The 20,116-nt window shown below is 42.0% G+C and overlaps 3 protein-coding genes across 4 annotated transcripts; 1 reads left to right on the top strand and 2 right to left on the bottom strand.

The window, feature by feature from the left end:
* Positions 1-86: 86 nt before the first annotated feature.
* LOC121198329 (growth hormone secretagogue receptor type 1-like) lies at positions 87-3,645 on the bottom strand. The gene is made up of 7 exons (XM_041062370.1): positions 3,609-3,645; positions 3,329-3,504; positions 2,208-2,637; positions 1,785-2,120; positions 1,552-1,647; positions 782-882; positions 87-179 (listed from the first exon to the last, which is right to left on the bottom strand). Exons 1-7 carry the CDS (start codon positions 3,628-3,630, stop codon positions 87-89), a joined length of 1,254 nt encoding a protein of 417 aa, XP_040918304.1. The 5' UTR covers positions 3,631-3,645.
* Positions 3,646-5,036: 1,391 nt separating this feature from the next.
* eci1 (enoyl-CoA delta isomerase 1) lies at positions 5,037-20,094 on the top strand. Of its 2 annotated transcripts, XR_005896346.1 has the most exons (8): positions 5,037-5,139; positions 5,864-5,989; positions 6,330-6,457; positions 6,682-6,828; positions 6,964-7,085; positions 7,250-7,428; positions 7,590-8,366; positions 19,986-20,094. XR_005896346.1 is itself a non-coding variant. In XM_041062823.1 (7 exons), exons 1-7 carry the CDS (start codon positions 5,097-5,099, stop codon positions 7,754-7,756), a joined length of 912 nt encoding a protein of 303 aa, XP_040918757.1. In that variant the 5' UTR covers positions 5,037-5,096; the 3' UTR covers positions 7,757-8,391. The 2 variants fall into 2 exon arrangements, 1 of the variants encoding a protein (XP_040918757.1); XM_041062823.1 differs by lacking the exon at positions 19,986-20,094 and having other exon boundaries at positions 7,590-8,391.
* Positions 8,588-13,467, bottom strand: LOC121198576 (deoxyribonuclease-1-like). Its single transcript, XM_041062824.1, has 9 exons — positions 13,323-13,467; positions 11,844-11,982; positions 11,221-11,309; positions 10,968-11,048; positions 10,616-10,716; positions 10,145-10,263; positions 9,844-9,998; positions 9,679-9,772; positions 8,588-9,092 (listed from the first exon to the last, which is right to left on the bottom strand). Exons 2-9 carry the CDS (start codon positions 11,979-11,981, stop codon positions 9,027-9,029), a joined length of 843 nt encoding a protein of 280 aa, XP_040918758.1. The 5' UTR covers position 11,982; positions 13,323-13,467; the 3' UTR covers positions 8,588-9,026.
* Positions 20,095-20,116: the final 22 nt, after the last annotated feature.

The raw sequence follows: 20,116 nt of genomic DNA, 5'->3' as shown, positions 1-20,116 counted from the left end.
CCTGATCTCATGGCACAAATGGCCTGGATTATGGACACAATCAAATCAATTGTCCCTTAGCCCGAGGCCAGTGTGTCCGCCAAACTTCAGGAGATCCATTCTGAGGTGTTTCCTGCTGACAGACACAGAGACTGTAACATGGCTGAAAACACAACCTCCATCGCCGAGGTGAACCTCAACTGTGAATCAAATAAAAGCATTTATATCAGTGTCTGACACATCAGTACATTTAATGTAATATATATTACATCAAAACACATCAGCCTGTATGAAACTACATGAATCAAAATAACAGCCCTGTGCCTTGTGTGTGTGTGCTTGTGCATCTGTGGATGTGTGGACATATTTTGTGCAGGCCACTGTTTACGTAATTAAACTTTACTTAAACACAAAAAATATATGTAAATAAACACATCTGTGGAATGTACGGCATTTAAAATTCACACGTCCTGATTTTTAGCCCTGGATTTCATATCTTTTCCTCATTCTACAGTCGTCACTTGACTGTTAGTGGTGGCTGCAATCCTTTTCCTGTACATACTGACTGTGAACAGACCCCCTTCTGCTGAGACCACCGTTTCGGAAATGAAGAACAAAGTCTGCGATCCTTGTTGCAGTGCCTCAGTGAGTTTAATTTCCCTTTTTTGCATGCTCTGTGTGCGTCCATCTGTGTGCGTATGCTATTTGCCCTTTACAGAGTGGTCGTGGAGTGTCGCGCCGTGAGTGTTGTGCGCAGTTGGTGAGCCTGTGTGTGAGAGTGTGTGTGTATGAGGCTGTGCACAGCGTGTCTGTATCTGGCAGACATCAGGTTGTACAGTAAAGGATTGATAGCAGCACTGAGGTAGAAGAGGACTGAGGACACCAGGTTGAAATACTGAGACAGATAGTATAAAAAATACAAGTGTGTGTCAGGGTGTGCGTATGTGTTGTTGTAGTGTGTGTCATCCGGTATGTTTTCATCATATAGGTCTGTTAGTGTCACTGCGTATGTGTTAGTACGTGCAGTAGAAGTTGTGTCACCAGGTGTGTCATTTTGTGAGTTTATGCAAATGGATGTCCCGTTCTGCTTGTTCTGTGTAGCAGTGTTTGTGCTGTTATGCATTTGGTTGTTTGTGTCTCTACTTTCTGCAAAGTTTCCCTGTTGTGTGTTAGCATGCGCTAGATCATTGTGAATTTCAGTGTGTGTAGTTGTGTGTGTATCTGTCTCAGTGCTGGGGTCCAAATGTGTGCTTGTGCCAGTGTTTACGTGTTGCTCTCTGGTGTGTGCGCCCGTGTCTGCCGGCATTTCATTTTCTGTATCTACCAAGTGTGTGTCTGCATCACTGCGTGTGCTGACTGTGACTTTGGTCTTTGCACAGAGGTCACAGAGTATTTCATCTCTGTCTGCGTGGGCAAGTCTTGTCATTTTTCCAGTCTTAGAGAGAGTCTGGAAGTGTGCGTCCAAGTCTGAGTGGCTGATGGGTTTGTTGGTGGTGTGTATGTTGACATCTCTGTTTACGCTGTCAGAAAATGTGTCAGTGTGTAAGTGTGGGTTTGTGTCCATGTACGTTTCCTGTCTGTCAGTAACGGTGCCGAGAGAAAGAGAGAATATGGTCCGACCAACGTGGAAGGGCAGCCAGCACAGAACAAACGCCAAGACAATCACTCCTGGGGGAGGTGAGGAGACAGAGGGTGACGGTGGGGAGAGAAAAACACAGGAAGAGGACATCAGAATCATCAGTACTGTCCTTCTTAGATTAAAGATGGTACCTGACAGTGTGTGTTGGCATGTGTGTGTTTCTTACCCAGCATTTTGACTGTGTGCCGGTGACTCTGGTCTTTCCGGCTGCTTTGTGGACGAAGCCACAGTGTCCGTCCAATCAGACTGTAAACCAGTCCCAGGATGCAGAGTGGTACCAGGAAGTACAAGTTGGACAGAATCATCATGGCTGACAACAGGCCGGAGGAGACAGCATAGTGGGTGCAGCGGCACTCTCTCTTGTCACTCTCTCCTCCGTGACCTCCATCAACACCATCTTCCCTTCCTCCTCCCTCATCTTCTTTCATTTTATTTTGCTGTTTTCCCTCTTCTTTGCTTCCACCCTCATCTGCTTGTTTTTCATCCCTGATTTCTCCTTCATCTGCGTTTTTCCTTTCATCTGTTTCTTCAGTTGCCAGTTTTCTCTCTTCTTTCTCTCCGAACCATTTTAGCTGCCCAGCTCTTTCACCCCATCCCTTTATCTCTTTTTCCTCCAACTTTATTCCCTCTAATCCTCCATCCATCGAGGTCATGTGTCCACTTCCTCTTCCCCCTTCACCTATCATAAATCCTACCTGTTCTCCTTCCCTCCCTGTCCACCCTCCATCCTCCCTCCATCCACTGAACCCTAGCTCCTCTCCCCCAACTTCCTCCACTCCAACCATGACCAACACTGGTGCTGCACTGACGGCCGCACCCAGCCAGAGGCAGCCAATAAGAAGCCTGGTTCTGTGCCGTGTCACCAAGGTCTTGGCTGTGATTGGCCAGCAGACCGCCAGGTACCTCTCCAAGGAGAGGAAGGTGATGTGGAGGATGGTACAGAAGGTGCAGCACTCTGAGAGGAACATGGTCAGCTTACAGACAAGGTCTCCTAAGGGCCAGGGTCTGGGCCTCCAGAGCTGGGAGAGACAGAACAAATTTTTTTAAAATCTTGACATCTTCATTTTCACCTGTATTCTACCTCATGGAAACACACCTGCCAGATTCAGGTGATCTCAGATCATGTTTAAAGACACATTCTCAATCTACAAACCAATGTTGAAAGCATTCAGAGTAAGAATATGTTTCAGGCAAGGACAGAAATGTTTTACATCAAGTGGATTTAGACAGTGGACTTAGCCAAAAACCAATAACAGTAAAATGGTATTCTTAACTCTTACCTGGTATTCCCAGGTAAGAGTTCAGATGGATTGAAGTCACATATATGTGGTTGCTATAAAACTGACAACAAGCCTTTGAGACGTAGCATGTTGAATGAAAACACACAATGAAATACAGTACTGTTACTGTTATTCACCCACACTTAAATTTCATTCGATCTTCCGTTGCTGTTGTGCAGAGGAAATGATAAAAGAATGAAGTAAGAACATTACTGGGTATGACATTACTTCTGGGTGTTAGAGAAGAAAACTTAATTTTGCAGCAGGGATTCCCCTGAGGGGAAGGCAACGACAGGAAGCAAACGCATCACGGCCCCATTCTCCATTCAAATGAGTGGCCTGCAATATCTGATGTGACTGCACCTGGTGTGTTACAACAAAACGTGTGAAATAAAAGGTGCAGCTTCTGTATGTATGTGTGTGAGTGTACCTTGTATAGGTCCAGAGGCAGCAGCAGGAGTATCAACAGATCACTAACAGCCATGCTGCTCAGGTAGAGGTAGGTAGAGCTTCTCATGTGTGGACGGAGCCAAACCACCAGAATTGTTAGTATATTTCCCAGAAGGCCAAAGAGCATCAGTGGAATGTAAATCACAGTCACACACACTAGAAAATGAAATAAAGAAATTGAATTCTGCGCTCCTGCATTAAATTTTCAAATTTAAAACATCATGCATTAATATCATTGTCACTGCTGTTTTGTTACCCACCTAACTCAATCAGTCCAAACATAGGTTCCTCCCACTGGCACTCCTGGTTGGAGCAGTCTTCCAGGAAGCCTGATGCAAGGCCACAGTTTTTATCTTCACAGCCACTACCCACGTCTTCCAACTCCATGAGATCCATGGTGGCGTAGGGTGGGGCTGGACACAGAAAAAAAAATGTGAAAGTGGAGGAAGCAGCAGGGGAGAGGTGTGTGTGTCCCAGGTTACAGGGCGCAGAGGTGACGCACACTGATGGATTTCCTATGGCGCTCAATCACAGCTTACACTGACGGGGACGGTCAGGGTGGAAACGTGCTGTCTAATCAGGACAAAAAAAACACAAAGGAACATATTCTACAAGAAATCCCACAGAAAAATACACGTTTTATACAGTAAATTCTACATATATGTATGAACCCACAATCAGTGACATGCAAACAGTTAAACTCAGCATTAAAATCAGCACTATATGCCACTGTTTATGTCTGTCCAGCCTAGTTTCAAATACATATCCATTAGTACTGATAAAACTGCTGTACACCAATGAGGGCACACGTATTCAGTATCAACACAGTTAATGTCCATCTACTGAAGGTTTAATTAAACCTTCCTAAATGTTTTTATTATTTTTATCACTGTCACCATCAGTGCCACTGAAAATGAATATTTCAAAGTCAACTTATCATTTCTTGCATCCACAAAAACATCAACACCTGAGACATTAGGTTAATGTTAACAACAACAAAAAAAAAAATACGCACACACATTCACACTCTCACTGAACATGTTTGCTTTAACTCAAAGTAAAATAATATACTCACTGAGCTTCAGTGCCTGGTGTACCTCTCTGTTGGCCGACACACACTTGTGCTTTGACTTACACACCTACAGTATGATCTCTCTCTCTCTCTCTCTCTCTCTCTCTCTCTCTCTCTCTCTCTCTCTCTCTCTCTCTCTCTCTCTCTCCCACCCTCTCTCTCTCTTCCTCTCTCCAGTGGCTCCCAACCTGCAGGGCGGTCCATTTAACGGGTCATCTGATTGATCTGAGGGGTCGTGAGATGATAAAAGCAGCAGTTACACCACAATGTGACATTAGCTCATCCATGCAAATTGGATGCTCGGTTGTCAAAAAGAAGATGAAGAAGAAGTTGATGTTCATGAAAGTATCTGTGGTCCAGTTTTGTGGAGCATGTACTTGTTAACTGCAGGAAATTTGTAGCAGAACAAAAAGACAAGATGGAATAAATGAAAATATTAAGGCTAAAGAGTGAAGGGTATGATGGAGTGTGATGACAGGGCACAAGGCAGAAGAAGCTTGGTCAGCTTCCTGATGAGAGATATCTGGAGGAGGTAAATAACTCCAGAAGATGGCAGTAGCGCAGCATTTAGGATGCGAGCTGCCGTCAAAAGCAGAAGAAGAAGAAGTGGCCCAGTTTTTTTCTCTTAGCGGAAGTACCATTTATCTGTCTCCATCCATGGTCTGAGCAGGACAAAATGGCTTTGAGAGCTGCATTAAGAAACAAGTGCGGTTTATCAGGTATGTCTTTAAGTGTAGGCACATTGTAGACAGGCAGTTTGACGGCATGCACCGACCTCTGACAACCGCTGGGACTGAATTTCTTCAGTATAACAACCGCCAGCTCACCTGCGGTCATTAGCAGCGTTAGCTCTGTTAGCTAACACAGAAACTGGATCAAAGGTCACGTACGGGACTCTGCTGGACTCCGAGGGTCCCACAGAGACCTTGCATGTTTATTTCAGCGTGTGCACCTACGGTTTATTATCACACCATATCCTGTCGGGTTATAGGTGGTTTGATATTAAGAAAAATGAACGTGTAGAGGAAAAGTTCAGACGAGCCTCTGATGTGTTAAATTGGAGATGACTATTTTTTTAATTGATATTTGCATATAAATAAACGTTTTAAACGTTATTTAATGTGTGTATAATGTGTAAGCAGATGCATATACACTTGATTTTAGTCAGCTCCAGACTCACAAGTTATCTCACATTCATTTTGTGCTGTTGATCAGAAAAAAACAGCCTGAATACATAACCTTTGATTCTGGAAAAACTGTTAACTATTTTATCACATTTTATCATTCAATCAGTCAGTTAATCAGGAAAATAATCAGCAGAATACTTGGTAATGAAGTGTGATGAGGAGTAGATATGTCCTGCTGTTTAACAGACTTCTTCACAGTCACTGACCGCTGACTGTGTGTGTCTCCGTGTCTGTCTTTGTCTGTCCGTCCATGCAGGTCTTCTCTCCCAGTGGTCGTCCTGCAGCAGTCATGGCAGAGTGTGTGTGTCTCCTGTCCTTGTCTCTCAGCAGAGGAACAACTCCACCTCACCTAAGATCAAAGTGGATGTTGACCAAAGCTCAGGTAAAGACTGCTGCCTTCATCCACCCTCACTCTCTCCCTCTTCCTGTTATCTGTCTGTCGCCCTCTCTCTTTCTTACTTTAAACCACCTTTCCCCGCATGAAACCTTCAGCAGGGATTTAAATCTGCTTTTAAAGTTTTGTGTGCTCTGATTACTGGTGGGCTTTTAAAGTGGTAAATAATCTGAAACTGGAAAAAAAAAATACATAAAACAAGCAGCTTGAAGATCAGACCAGTCTGGGTGAAATCTCACAGAAGCCCAATCAATCGATTGGTTGTGTGTAGCTTCTGATCCATCAGAGGATTCAGTTAATAAATCAGCCTCTGCGTCTCTCTCTGTAGGTGTGGCCGTGATGCACATGCAGAGTCCTCCTGTCAACAGCCTCAGTTTAGATTTCCTCACAGAGTTCTGCATCAGCGTGGAGAAGCTGGAGATGGATAAGAGCTGCCGGGGCCTCATCATCACCTCGGTACAGTATAACCTTGCAGCAGCAGAGCCTCGTCCAGGAAGTTAAACATGCATTTTGGCTTTGTGTTTGTGTTACCAGGTGGTTAAAGTGCAGAAACCACCTAGTGGTAAATGTGTCTGTAATTGCACTGCAGGAAATACTGTTTACAGTTAACTGGCAGTACAAACTGTGAACTGTGAAAACTTTATTTTGTGTGTGTGTGTCTGTGTGTTGCTTCAATCCAGAGCCAGCCCAAAGTGTTCTCTGCTGGGCTGGACATCATGGAGATGTACGGGAAGAGTCCAGAGCGCTGTGGAGAGTTCTGGAGAGCTGTCCAAGAGATGTGGCTGAAAATGTACAGCTCCAACATGGTCACCATCGCTGCAATCAATGTACGTATAAAACATAACCCACCTGCAGAAACACTACACCGATAAACACTTGACACCAAAGACTACTGTACTAAAGGCAGAAAATGAAGGGTCTTGCAGATGGCCTCTTAGCATACCGTGTCACTTTGTCCACAGGGTTCCAGTCCAGCAGGGGGCTGTCTGATGTCTCTGACGTGTGACTACAGGATAATGGCAGACAACCCTCGTTACAGCATTGGCCTTAACGAGACACAGCTGGGCATTGTAGCACCTTTTTGGTAAGGAATTACACATGATGATGATGATGATGGTGATGATAATGATAATGGTGATGGTGATGGTGATGGCATGAGTGTGTACAGAAAAACAGTTCCAGTGTTTTTGCTCATGCCTGTTGCACTGTTGTGTCACTGTAGTTAACACTTACTGCTGCCATCTGCAGGTTCAAGGACACCATGACAAACACAGTGGGCCACCGAACCACAGAGATAGCCCTGGAGTTGGGACTGCTCTACAGCCCGGCAGAGGCCCTCAAGATAGGACTGGTGGACCAGCTGGTACCTGAAGACCAGGTCCTCACCACAGCCACACAGACCATGACCAAGTGGTTGGCTATCCCAGGTACATGACACGTTACATAGCACTCGTCGGCCTAATGGTTAAAATGGGTCAAACTTCCCTGGAGTAGTAATTATTCTAGTGAGTCATGGCACGGAGAACCATCCAGAGTCCATTCAAAGGCCAGTGGAGTCAGTGAACTAACTGAACTGTTCACTTCACAGACCACGCCAGGCAGATCACAAAGTCCATGATGAGGAAGCCAATCATCGACAAGCTAACGTCCAACAGAGAGGCCGACATCCAGAACTTTGTCAGTTTCATCACCAAAGACTCCATTCAGAAGTCGCTCCGCATGTATTTGGAGATGCTTAAAAAGAGAAAGGGCTAGAGGAGAGAGGCCAGCATATAAACACACACACACACACTTTGTAACACTAGTTGAAAACTCATCTACCTGTCATGTTTTCATTGGCATCAGTTTTGCTTAGATCCTCAGATACAGCTCTCAGCAGCTCATCTTCATTAACAGTGTTCAACCAGCTAAAGAGCCATGTACCCTGACTCCTTGTGATCCTCTGACAGCCCAGCTGACTCCAGGGAGACGTTCACAGGATTGATGCTGATGATTCAGTGACACATAGTATTTTTCTATCTAACTTAATAGACTAGTTAAAAATCTAGTTAAAAAAAGTAACATCAAGAAATTGATGCTAGGTGTCCCTCTCACTGCAGCTCCATTCACGTAGCTTCATCATGGAGAAATCCAAAGACTGACAGGCCTGCTGTGCATAGCTATAGTTGATCAGCAACGCTTGGATAGTCATTGTTTCGGGGGAACAGTTTATTAAACAGTTAATTACTATAACAGACAGGTCTTCACTATTTAAAGTGCCTCACCTTACTGTACCTTCAAGAGCCATATAGCAACTAATGAAAGTAAGCTTGGGTGCATTTGAACAGCCCACAGAGGGTTAAAGTCTGTGTTGTCTCTTTAACAGGTTTGTCATTTGTCATTTACATTCAATTTTTCTGACTGCTTTTTGTGAATAAATGGGTGAATTCATGTAATCACTGGATTCAGTGGTGTGATTAAATGGTCATTCACACTTTCATTTTTAGCAGTATTTTATCTCATGGGACTTAAAACATCCACATACTGGAAAACAACAGTACTATTAGCTGGGAGCCAAAGGAGACGGATAACTAATATCCATATAGCTTAGTTTCATGTTCCAAGGTTGTGAGCTTCCAACACTGAAACTTTTGTTGCTTCCTAATATAATAATGATGACTAGACTTTTATTTGCCATCTTGAAACAATGAAAAATGACAACAGCAGTGTGTCCTTTCAGAGTCATTGTCCCAGTTACTCTGAATAAATGCATGTTTCTTCATTAGAAAGCAGTTTCCAGAACTTAAAATGATCTGAGTAAATGTTCAGAAGAAGCTTTTTTGTCATGTACCTCACCTTTTATCAGCTTCAATAAGAGAATCAACTTTTTTTTCTCGTGTCTGTTTCAAGAAACCAGTTTGCAATGACATAGTTTGGCAGATTTGTTTATTTTGGTCTTTTAATTCTTGGCTTTGTGGTTGGAAATAATTCCAACACTGAATTAACATCTTGTAGATTCAGCCTGGAGACCTGTGGAGTGGATGGTTCAGGCAGCATGAGTCCATTCAATCAGCTCCACCTCCACAGGGAAATGGTCACTGACAGCCAATGCCTGAGTGAGACAGAAAACACACTGGCTGCAGATGAACAGTCATTTTTAATCAGGAAGCTCCTTATTGTGTTACTAAGTTTCCATTTAGTGAGGGCTACTTTTTTTCTTAGACAGGACCAGTAACTTTCCTGTGTCTTTGCCAGTTGCTTGGCAACCATTCACAGGTAAGAACTAGTCCAGCACATAACCCTCATCACAATGGCTGATTGTTGTTTTACACTTCGGTTCTTGGATAGATTAAACTTGTTAGTGACCTATAGAGATAGGACAGAACCAGGCCTAGCTGTTTCTCCACATTTCCAGATGCTAAGCTAAGCTAACAAGCAGCAGCCTCATGTTTACAGTAATTTGTGCATTTTCCCAAAATGTTGAACAAGAACAGTTTCTTCAAAGATTAACTCAACACCAAGGTGATGAGCAGTGTTTCACTTCTTGTTCAGTCAGTCTCACCTTTACCTATGATGGTGTGGTCAGTGCATGGTGACGTTACTGCTGTATAATATTCAGCTATTGAGCCTTTTTGTACCTTGCAACTGAAGTGAATTGCATAATAAAGGAAAATAAAAGCTAGAGTTATTTTTGTTACCAGTTTCTGGTCGAGACCCAGGTTCAACATGTAGTTGTAAACTTCAGCACTGTTGTGCACTACTCCCTTCAGCATGTCAGTGGTGACCACAATCCTGCAAATGCAGAATAAGAGGTGTGATTAAGAGGTGTGATTAAGTGTGTGTGTGTGTGTGTGTGTGTGTACCTGTCATAAGGGCACTTCTTGGGTCCCACTGTGGTGTCAGCCTCATTGGGGATCAGCCAGTGGAATCTATCATCTGTGAAGAGGCGGATCTTCTTCCAGTCAGAGTTTGACACATAACTGCAGCCTGCGTTGAAGTCACCCAGCAGAACGATGTCCTGCAGGGAGAGTGTGATCTACCTCAGTTCATATTTTAACAAATTTGTCCTTTGCACGTTTTTTTTTTTTTTTTTACACATTTCAACTAAATAATCATTTTTTAATTTTGTGTGTGGGTATCTGTAGACGTGAGCAGAGTATTCACACTGGTGTTCCAACGAGTGTGGATATCAGCCACCACATCATAGAGAGCATCGATTTCCTGCACTGTCTTCACACGGTCTGGAGTGGTGTGCTGTGGGATCAGAACGAAGTTCTTTACAGCTACGAAACAGGAAGGAGGGAGGAGTGAGTGGAGAGAGGGAGGCTTGAAGGAGGAGCAACACATGAGTATTGGGTATGGCAGGAACAAATCAGTGAAATGACACTAGAGTATTTTTACATTTTTGTATTGGAGCTTTTACTTAGGTAAAGAATCTGAGATGTTATTCCTCCACTGGTGTGTGAGTAGAATTAAACTGAAGTGAGTTATATTGGTCTTTAAAATGGTGCTGGTGACCTCTGAATCTCATCTTACACAAGTCTGATCACCTGATACATGAGAAAAATCTATTTCACTGGTGTCTGAAAGTGTAAGTGTGATACTCTGCATGTTGCACACTCATCCAGAGCTTACCGGTGTAGTTGGAGGAGAACATGACAACAAAAGGCTCTCTCCTGAACTTTTTCCCACTATTGTTGTAGGTGTAGTTTCTAACCACAGACACTGTGTGGTTCCTGGAAAACAAAGACAGCTCTTAATCACATCTGTTTTTCGGTGGCTGAGAATTTATCACTGGCTACTTTTACATAATTGTAGGATCCTCTAGTGTTCACAATAAGAACAGAGACAGAGACACTGTGGAATAAAATACAGCTTTAAAGCTGAATGTTTCTGTTTTCGTTCACTCTTGTGGGATCTCCATAGAGGATTTCTACAAAAGACAATGTTACAGTTGTAATGGCTTTGCTCTTACCTCTTTGTGTACCTGTAGAGGAAGAGATATCTCTCCTTATAGGTGCTCGGACCCAGAGGCTCGCTTACGATGTATCTGAACTGTGGAGAACCTCTGGGAAAATACACACAGAGACATATATTGATAAGGATATATTATTATTATATCATGCTGTGTTTATGAGCCTTTAACAAAAATGTTTGCAAAATGTCACCATATTTTTGCCCTTATGCCTGCATGTAATAATCTGTATGTGTGAATATGCTTTTTATGAGGTGTGTCTAACTTGTTGACATGCTCCATGAGTTTTTTGGTTGCTGACAGATGTTTGTCTCTGACTTCCTGGATCAGAATGATGTCATATCGGCGGACAATCTGTAACACAGCCATAAAACACAAAACATCACATATCTGATGAAAGTTCTTGTGGCTCAGTCTTTTTGTATTACATTATGAACCAGCATACCCTGTGCTTTTCCAGTGTAGTTCCATCATTTGCTCAGTAACAGTGACACTCCACTAACAGACCTTTGTAAAGTCTGAGGAAATTTGAAAACTAGTGGTCCATTACCAGTCAAGGAGGGACTAAAGAAAAGATGCTATTGGTTGCATTTTGGGAAATGTAGGAACCAGAGTTCGAAGCTTGACCCATATTGACGTGACTAATATTAAACATCTCCAAACCTTTTTAACTTTATGAATGATGAATCCTAAAATTGCTGGAGAGCCCTTTTAACCTCCAAACTCTTCTGAACCATACTCCATTCTGACTAAATCTAATGGCATACCTATACTTACCAACTTTTTACAGTGGAAAGCTCATATGTAGGCTGAACTATTGTAGTTATTATAGTGACTTAGAAAAAAATGAATACTGGATGCAAAATACAATAGTGTGGCGTTTCAGACCGTGCTGATGATGTCCATCAGAGTGGTGTTGGAGGCTTTCTTGTTTCCAAATGTCTTGATGTTGAAGGCTCCCAGCCGCAGAGAGGCAGACAGCTGCAGCAGGGTCAGAAAGAGACCCAGAGCACAAACCAAACGCATCCTGGGCCAAAGAGGTCAAATGTGTGCATTAACAAATGATTTCCTCCTGGTTTTAAAGAAATCTTCTTTACATGTGTGTAGAGACGACCCAGCGGTATGCTCAGCTTATCATAATCGTGATTTAGCCAGTACATTAAGAGTTGAATTGCAAGTTGTGAATGATTGGTTCACTTAAAAAAACATGATTTTCTGTTCTGTAGAGTCTCCAGCACTGCCTCTTTATGCAAAACGCCAAGCTTGATCAAATTAATCCAATCAACGTATTAGGAGTTACACTTGACCAATAGCTTTCCTTGTCACCTCTTATTTTTCAGTCACTTGCTCTGCTGCTGATGAAAATGAGCTTTATCAATCTCAATCAACTTTTTCAGCTTTATTAAAGTACTCTGGCCAAACATACTGTACACATCCTACTTGGGATAGCTAGTTATCATTAGACTAAACTCTTTCACACTGGGTTTCTGTAGAGAATCAACAAGTGTTTACACTTATAAAAAACAAATGCAGATATGCTGCAGGTAAACTATATGACCTAGTTTACACATCTTCCATCTTCACTGCGAAGTGCTTGTTCATGGTGGGAATTGTTGAGTCTCCGCAAATAATATTTGAGTACGGTCTGGACCTGATCTATGTGAAAAGTGCCCTAAGATAACTTGTCTTATGATTCGATGCTATATAAACAGAACTGGCATGACTTAATCTGATGTTATCTTTCATGAATTTTAATGTCATTAAATATAGTTTTGGTTAGGATTCTTATTATTATTAGTTGTTACCTGGCTGTGCTTGTTTGGCCCATCATTTGCCTTTTGCCACATTTTGTTTACAAGTGGTATTTTGAAGTGATTGTTGATATCATTGACTGCAGAGAGGCTGTTGATGGTGATCAGCATTATTGAGTCAGCATACTGCTCCAAATGTTGCTGATTGCAGAGAATGTATGTAGTTACATGTGCCGTTGTATGATCAGTAATCTTACATACACTGTTCTGGTGTGTTACATTTTGTCAGCCAGAGTAAAACCATACACAGTATTAGTGTAACAACATTAACCATTAAGTACCTTTTTTTTTTTTTTAACTTTAAAGAAACAAGGCAGCGTGGAAAGAACATGGAAATCATGAAGCAGACACTATCATCCTGGATTACAGGTGATGTGTACAGTGCAACAAAGCCTGCAAATATTAAAGTTTTCAACAACAAACAGGTTTATGGTAACAATTCACCTAGATCACTGTAACTGCAACTAAAAGTCAACAAACTTGCTCATCGTCTCTCACAGTGTAAGTTTTGTTCTGCTGTTTGTGCATTAAAGAGGAGTCAGAGGTTCATAGCTACCTGCTTCAGTGAGTCAGTGAGGGACAGAAGTAGGCCTGTTGTTAGCAGAGCACAGAGGTTTACTGAGTGAGTCCCCGAAGGCACCAGTACAATTCATGAGCAGAACCACTGATGGGTTTTTATTTATCTGAAAGTGCATGTGACGGGGTCACCAGCCAGTCGATTGCAGCAGCAGAGCCTCGTCCAGGAAGTTAAACATGTATTTTGTCTTTGTGTTTGTGTCACCAGGTGATTAAAGTGCCTTGTAGTGAAATGTGTCTGTAATTGCACTGTTACTGTTATAAGTGTGGTTAGCACTGTCAGTGCCAGAGTGTGACAATTTTTAAAACTGTCAGTATAAACTGTGAACTGTGAAAACTGTGAAAACTTTACTCTGTGTGTGTATGTGTGTGTGTGTGTGTGTGTGTGTGAGTGTGTGTGTGTGTGTGAGTGTGTGTGTATGTGTGTGCCAGAGTGTGACAATTTTTAAAACTGTCAGTATAAACTGTGAACTGTGAAAACTGTGAAAACTTTACTCTGTGTGTGTATGTGTGTGTGTGTGTGTGTGTGTGAGTGTGTGTGTGTGTGTGTGTGTGTATGAACAGTCTTTTTTAATCAGGAAGGTTCTGAAGTGAGTGAAGTGACCCAGAAGTATGTAAGTGGCAGCCACAATAAGAACTGGTCGAACTGTCTACATGCTAAGGAAGGGTGCTTCAGTGCTTCCTCTCCTACCTCCTAAATCACAGGGTACACTGGATCTTCCTTTTCAGAAGGAAAGGAGATAATGCTGTCCCATAGCACCTTGCAGCAACAACATTTAAAACAACCCACATCAATAACATCCGCTGTGGCATGAATCACGTAGCCCTTATCTTTTCCTTATTGTCTTAAGTCCTTGTGTAATCGACCTCACATCTTTCCTTGACCTCAGCCTTCATTTCCTTGTAGCACAATTTGTTGTTAGCCCAGTTGGGCATAGTTTACACAGTTAAGAAGGAGCCAGGTGATGTTTCCTTGTACAATATGTTTAAGTAGTGCACTTTAAAACTCAATGGGCTAAAATAAAAAATAATGCATTTTTCACTGGCCTCACTGAAGCACTATATACAGTATACAGTAAGTGTCTAAGTCTCCAAACCAGAAACAGATATCTCCTGTGATTGGTCACTTTCAACAGCCACACTCTTCAGCCTGGAGAGAGGCCGGGCTCCCCCTGGTGGCCCCTCAGCGGTTATGGCAAGCCGTTTTAACAGTCAGAATGGATATCCACAGTAACAGGTTCACTAGTAAAGTCTGTATCTGTGTTAGCACGTGGCACAGTGAATGTGTTGACAAATTTCTTATTTTGTTCCTTATTAATTTTCAAAAAAATAATTTTAACCTAGTTTTGAAGAAATACCGTTTTTGAATGAGACACTTATTACAAATGTACATGTTGTTTATAGATGAATGTCCGAGCTCTAACAAAACGTAACAAACTTAACCAAACAGGCCTGGTTAGAAATAAAATCACAGTATCCTGTGAGAGAGCAACACAGGACATATCAGTTAAATGTTCACATATGGGGACGGTGACGGTGATTGAATGAATCTTGGTAATGAAATCATTACAGAAACAAACGCAAATAATTAAAAGAAAGAAAGAAAGAAAATTTAAATTCGTGGGAGATTTTGAAGATTAAACATTAAAACATTAAACCCAAATGCAGTAAATTCACCACAGAGAGCGAATGAATTAATTAATAATTAAAAATCAAGTCGCGATTAAAATGGACGCAGTCAGGTGCCGCAGGAGTTAGTGACAGTACGCAGAGGTAAGGAAAGAGACTCATTACTGATCAGACAGAAGTTAATTTACAGCAAACCATGTGTCTCATGTTCTCACGCACACGCGTGGACGTGAGTCATTAGAAGTCATGGAGACGGACTGGTGACGCGGACAAAGGTTATATATTAGAGCTGCAAGAACCGAACCTCATCATTTCCAATTGGACTTGGATTCGAACCGACCCGCTGCAAAGCCCGTCTGCTGGAAGCTGAACCCTTGGATTATTCTGCTCACCTGGAAACCTGCTGCTGCAGATCCGGTTGTTGAAACAGAGGATTTTCAATTTATTATACTTATTACACCCATTTTATTGGACTATTGCTCCATAAAATGTCTTTTCCTGGACCCCGCAGGGACGAGGAGGACCCGCTGGCCAACTACTGCATCATCTACTGCCCATGTAAGACATCTTTTAATACATAAGTTATTTGGTTCATTTTTTTCTTGCTGAGATCTTTAAAAACGTTTGTCAGAAAAATTAGCACTGAATGAATGTAACGTGCTGAATGTAAATCTGGACATTTGGTCCGTGTTGATGGAAACAGACACTCTTGCTTTTGTTTTGGCTGTAAAGTGAAATTTTGGCGGGACAGGTGTGGAATGTGTTGACAGTGGTGTAGTGGTTTGAAAGTAGTGTTATTTTGATTTGAGGCCATCAAATTTTCCAAATGTTGCGTCGAGGAATTGGGAAAAAAAGATGGCGACTGGGCCAATTTTCGAATAATGCCAAACATATCGTTGTCTTCTGCACCTTGGAGACGATGGAACTTTTAGGAGCTGAGGTCAGGACGTCAGCACGTGCAGGTGTAACCCATCCGGGGCCTGTTCCTCTAGATGCGGAACAGAGACGGGTTGTTTCTTGTCCTCTCTTGCTCTGGATGTGTTGTCAGTCCTTTGCAATAAAACGTGTTTAACCTTTGTGAACAATCAACAATCCATCATGTTCAGTCACCGCTCTGACAGCTCCCAGCTCCTCCTACTTGTCATGTTGCTGGTTTCATCGTTTTCATAATTCAGTCAAATGTGATGTGGTGTTTTAGTTTAGAGGCAGAAAAGAGGAGAGTGGTTTGTCCTGAGGTTACAATGAGCGTCCTGCAGATACTTCATTCATTCATTCATTCATTTATTGTAGCGTGAATGCTGAATCGCATGACTCTCATCTTGTCACGTGTTCAAAATAACAGTGGCTGAACTTCACCTTATTTGATATTACATGTAAAGATGGTAGTAGCAGCTTGTGTGTTGGAGACTTTTCTGCAAGTTGCCTGTGATGCATCTGCTGCAGCAGTATTCAGTGTGCCTGCAGGTTACATGGTTACATTTACTGATCGGCCTTTAAGCCTCGTGTGTGTTTCCCCCTCAGATGTGTGCTTCTGGCCAGCGAACCCTGATCCTGCTTCTCCACCTCAGCAGGTCCCGTCACCAAACGATGGGATGGACTCGGGACAACAGGGTGTGACAGTTCCTATTGCTGTTTATTATGTTCCTCTTCATGCTGACCCTAACGCTTTTCTTTCATCTTTGCCTGCTGCTGGTCTTTCTGCTTATTTTAATCCTTATGCCCCTCTTCCTGCTGCTCCTCCTTCACCCCTTTCTCCCCCTCCTGCTTCTCCTCCCTCTCCTCTCCCTCCTCCTTCCCCTCCTGCTTCTCCTTCATCTCCTCCTCCTCCCTCTCCTGCTTCTCCTCCCCCTCCTGCTTCTCCTTCATCTCCTCCTCCTTCCCCTCCTGCTTCTCCTCCCCCTCCTGCTTCTCCTTCATCTCCTCCCCCCCTTATTTCTCTCTATTCTCCCCTTTCTTCTTCCTCTCCTTCTTTTGCCAGTTCTCCTGATTCTTTTGATGCTAATGTTCATTCTGTTCCTGACCAGCTGACCGCCTGGGACCAGGAAGAGACTCCTGAGTGCGATCTTCCCTTCGATGAGGACGACGATGACACGGAGAGTAACTGGTCATACACCACAGATGAGTTAATAGAAATACTTACTGACTGTGTGGGAGAAGCTGTTGTGCCTTCTTTTCCTGTCCCCACAGACTCCTGCAGCAGTGCTGCCTCTCTGGAAGACGACACCGTTGTTCCCTCCATGAAGAGGACCAGGGAGGACAGCGACGACGAGGAGGCTGCTGCTAAGAGGCCGAGGTCGTCCTGATAACCAACCCACCAACAGCCATTCATTTCATATGGACAAAAAAAGTGAGTACAAGCTTCTAACTTAAAAATAAAAGACTTAGATTAACCTACAATATTAAAAGGAGAAAGTAATCTATGTTGTTGTGGATATTTGTTACATAATGCATGCTCCAACTTTGAATTCTTACAGTTGTATTTATTTAGTTATATCACAGTGTGATTTAAAAAGACTTTATGTCTGTTTTTACTAACCATTATTTATCTTTTATCTTTATCTCTGCTCTCACTCCACCACCTGAGCTGCTGCTGGTCACTGCGAACCACAAGGTGAGTGAAAGAAAGAGAAAGCGATGCATGATGTTGTGCTGTGCTGTGTACCACATCTGTTCATCCTCATCATTATTATTGAATTGAAGAATTCATGTTTGTGTTACTAACCTTTTTTTCTTTTTCTTTATCTTCTCTTACTTTACCATCTGAGCTGCTGACCGTCACATAACATGGGAAAAAAGTAAGAAAAAGTGAATAGACTCCTTCTTACAATTATATTTATGTAGTTATATCACAGTGTAATTAAAAAAGATTTTATGTCTGTTTATACTAACCATTATTTATCTTTTATCTTTATCTCTGCTCTCACTCCACCACCTGAGCTGCTGCTGGTCACTGCAAACCACAAGGTGAGTGAAAGAAAGAGAAAGCGATGCATGATGTTGTGCTGTGTACCACATCTGTTCATCCACATCATTATTATTGAATTGAAGAATTCAAGTTTGTATTACTGACCATTTTTTCATCTTTGTCTTCTCTTACTTTACCATCTGAGCTGCTGACCGTCACAGAACATGGGAAAAAAGTAAGAAATTAAGTGAGTAGGCTCCTGTATCATTTAGAGACAGTGATAGTGATGGGTTGTGTACTGTATGCTACTTCTGTTTATCCATATAATGTCATTACTTATTCAGTAATTCAAAGATCAACTGTCTTGCTAACCTTCCTGTCTGACCTTTTCTTACTGTACTACCTGAGCTGCTGCTGTTCACATCACGAGGGAAACAAGGTGAGCTTCTGACTGCTAAAGAAAGTGACTTAGATCAGGCTATGATATAAAAACACATTCTGTAAAGCAGCCACAGAGTTCATGTTACACTTGCTTATACATATAACTGAACCCCTTCAACAATTCAAATTTATCTCAGTAACCATTGTGTGTTGTTCTCTACACTTGTCTGACGCCACCATCTGAGCTGCTGCTGTTCACGTGGGAGAAAAGCTAAATGAAGCGACAGGTGTATCACGTATCTAATCATTCAATATCCATAGTATTTATCTTATTATTGTTATTATAATCACTGTTATTCATTTCTCTTTTTACAAAGACTCAGTGCTCCAGGGTCCATGCAGAATTTCCTTGATGACAGAGAAGAAAGGCCTGTTCCTGACAAGATGAGGACGACAACTGGGCCCCGAGAGTGGACGTCAACCAAACCACACTGAACCAGCATAACACAACCATTTTCATGTAAGGAAACCTTCAGCACCACAGCAGTCCACTGAACACACTACACCACCTTCAGCACCAGACCTTCTACACTGGACTGTTTTCATGTTGAATTCAATAAAAAACTAAAGTCAGATGTAAAATAATTCTGTGTTCAGTCAGATCCTTTACCCTCAGTGATGTTGGCTTAACATGAAGCTATTTAAACAACACACACACATTTGCATACACATAACACATGTCTTGTAACACATATCTATAAAGCAATAATAATAATGAAAATAAAAGTTAATAATCATTTTAGGAATCTTATTGACATATACTGAGAAATGATTTGTTCTACTTTTATATGTAAAATATAACATTTTAGCTTTATTGATGAAACTCAGAGCAACATACAAACAAGCAAAGGAGTCATTTAGTGATGATGGAAGAAAACAGCAGCACATACAGAATGAAGACTCAAAACAAGGAGAAATAAAAGACAAACATAAGGTAAGATAAAAGTATTCACTTCAGAAATACTGAAAATGATTCTGTGGGTACATTTAGATTTGTAAATGTGAAAATTTGCCATAATAAGAGTAAAATTAATGGAAAACGAAATAAAAACACAATAATATGTTCAAAGACAGAGAACATTTCAGCTTTTTATTTATAACTGTGAAGGTCTTTATGTCCATCCAGACTTTCTGAGTGAATCTGCAGGTCCAGAATAAGTGAGAAAGAATTTCAGGTTTCAGTTCACACAAAGAAAGAACACAGCATTTCAGTCTGGCTTTTCAGTGCACAGCTGTGGTGCAAAAGTCTTGAGAATTATACAAATATTAATTTTAACAAAGTCCGCTTCTAAAGTTGATTCAGCTGCAGGGATCGGAGCACCACCAGTGCAGAACTTGCTCAGGAATAGCAGCTGGCAGGTGTGACTGTATGTCCATGCACAGTTAGGCGAAGACTTTTGGATGATGGCCTGGTTTCAAGAAGGGCAGCAAAGAAGCCATTTCTCTGCAGGAAAAACATCAGCGGACCATCACTCCTGTGTCATGCCAACAGTGAAGCATCCTGAGACCATTCATGTGTGGGGTTGCTTCTCTGCCAAGCAATGCTTGGATAGTCATTGTTTCAGGGAACGCTTTATTAAACAGTTAATTGCTGTAGCAACTAATGAAAGTAAGCTTGAGTCCATTTGAACAGCCCACAGAGGACAAAGTCTGCTGTCTCTTCAACAGGTTTGTCTACATTCAGTTTTTCTGACTGCTTTTTGTGAATAAATGGGTGAATTCATGTACTCACTGGATTCAGTGGTGTGATTAAATGGTCATTCACACTTTCATTTTTACCAGTTCCAAAGTTCTGAGTT

Source organism: Toxotes jaculatrix, chromosome 18 (genome assembly GCF_017976425.1).
Source record: "Toxotes jaculatrix isolate fToxJac2 chromosome 18, fToxJac2.pri, whole genome shotgun sequence".
In the NCBI taxonomy this organism is placed as follows: Eukaryota; Metazoa; Chordata; class Actinopteri; family Toxotidae; genus Toxotes; species Toxotes jaculatrix.
The sequence above is the reverse complement of the archived record's forward strand: the minus strand, read 5'-3'. Positions and strand labels throughout refer to the sequence as shown.

Bases quoted from the DNA above. Each gene is read 5' to 3' on its own strand.
- LOC121198329 (XM_041062370.1), bottom strand. From the start codon at position 3,630: ATGTTTGGACTGATTGAGTTAG. The intron at 1,648-1,784 runs GTAAGAAACACA...CACCTCCCCCAG, and splicing joins GCACACAGTCAAAATGCTGG to GAGTGATTGTCTTGGCGTTT. The intron at 883-1,551 runs AAACGTACATGG...TTTTATACTATC, and splicing joins CACCGTTACTGACAGACAGG to TGTCTCAGTATTTCAACCTG.
- eci1 (XM_041062823.1), top strand. From the start codon at position 5,097: ATGGCTTTGAGAGCTGCATTAAGAAACAAGTGCGGTTTATCAG. The intron at 6,829-6,963 runs GTACGTATAAAA...CTTTGTCCACAG, and splicing joins TCACCATCGCTGCAATCAAT to GGTTCCAGTCCAGCAGGGGG. The intron at 7,429-7,589 runs GTACATGACACG...TTCACTTCACAG, and splicing joins CAAGTGGTTGGCTATCCCAG to ACCACGCCAGGCAGATCACA.
- LOC121198576 (XM_041062824.1), bottom strand. From the start codon at position 11,981: ATGCGTTTGGTTTGTGCTCTGGGTCTCTTTCTGACCCTGCTGCAGCTG. The intron at 11,049-11,220 runs GTTAGACACACC...GTATTTTCCCAG, and splicing joins CTCATGGAGCATGTCAACAA to AGGTTCTCCACAGTTCAGAT. The intron at 9,773-9,843 runs GTACACACACAC...CTGCATTTGCAG, and splicing joins AAGAAGTGCCCTTATGACAG to GATTGTGGTCACCACTGACA.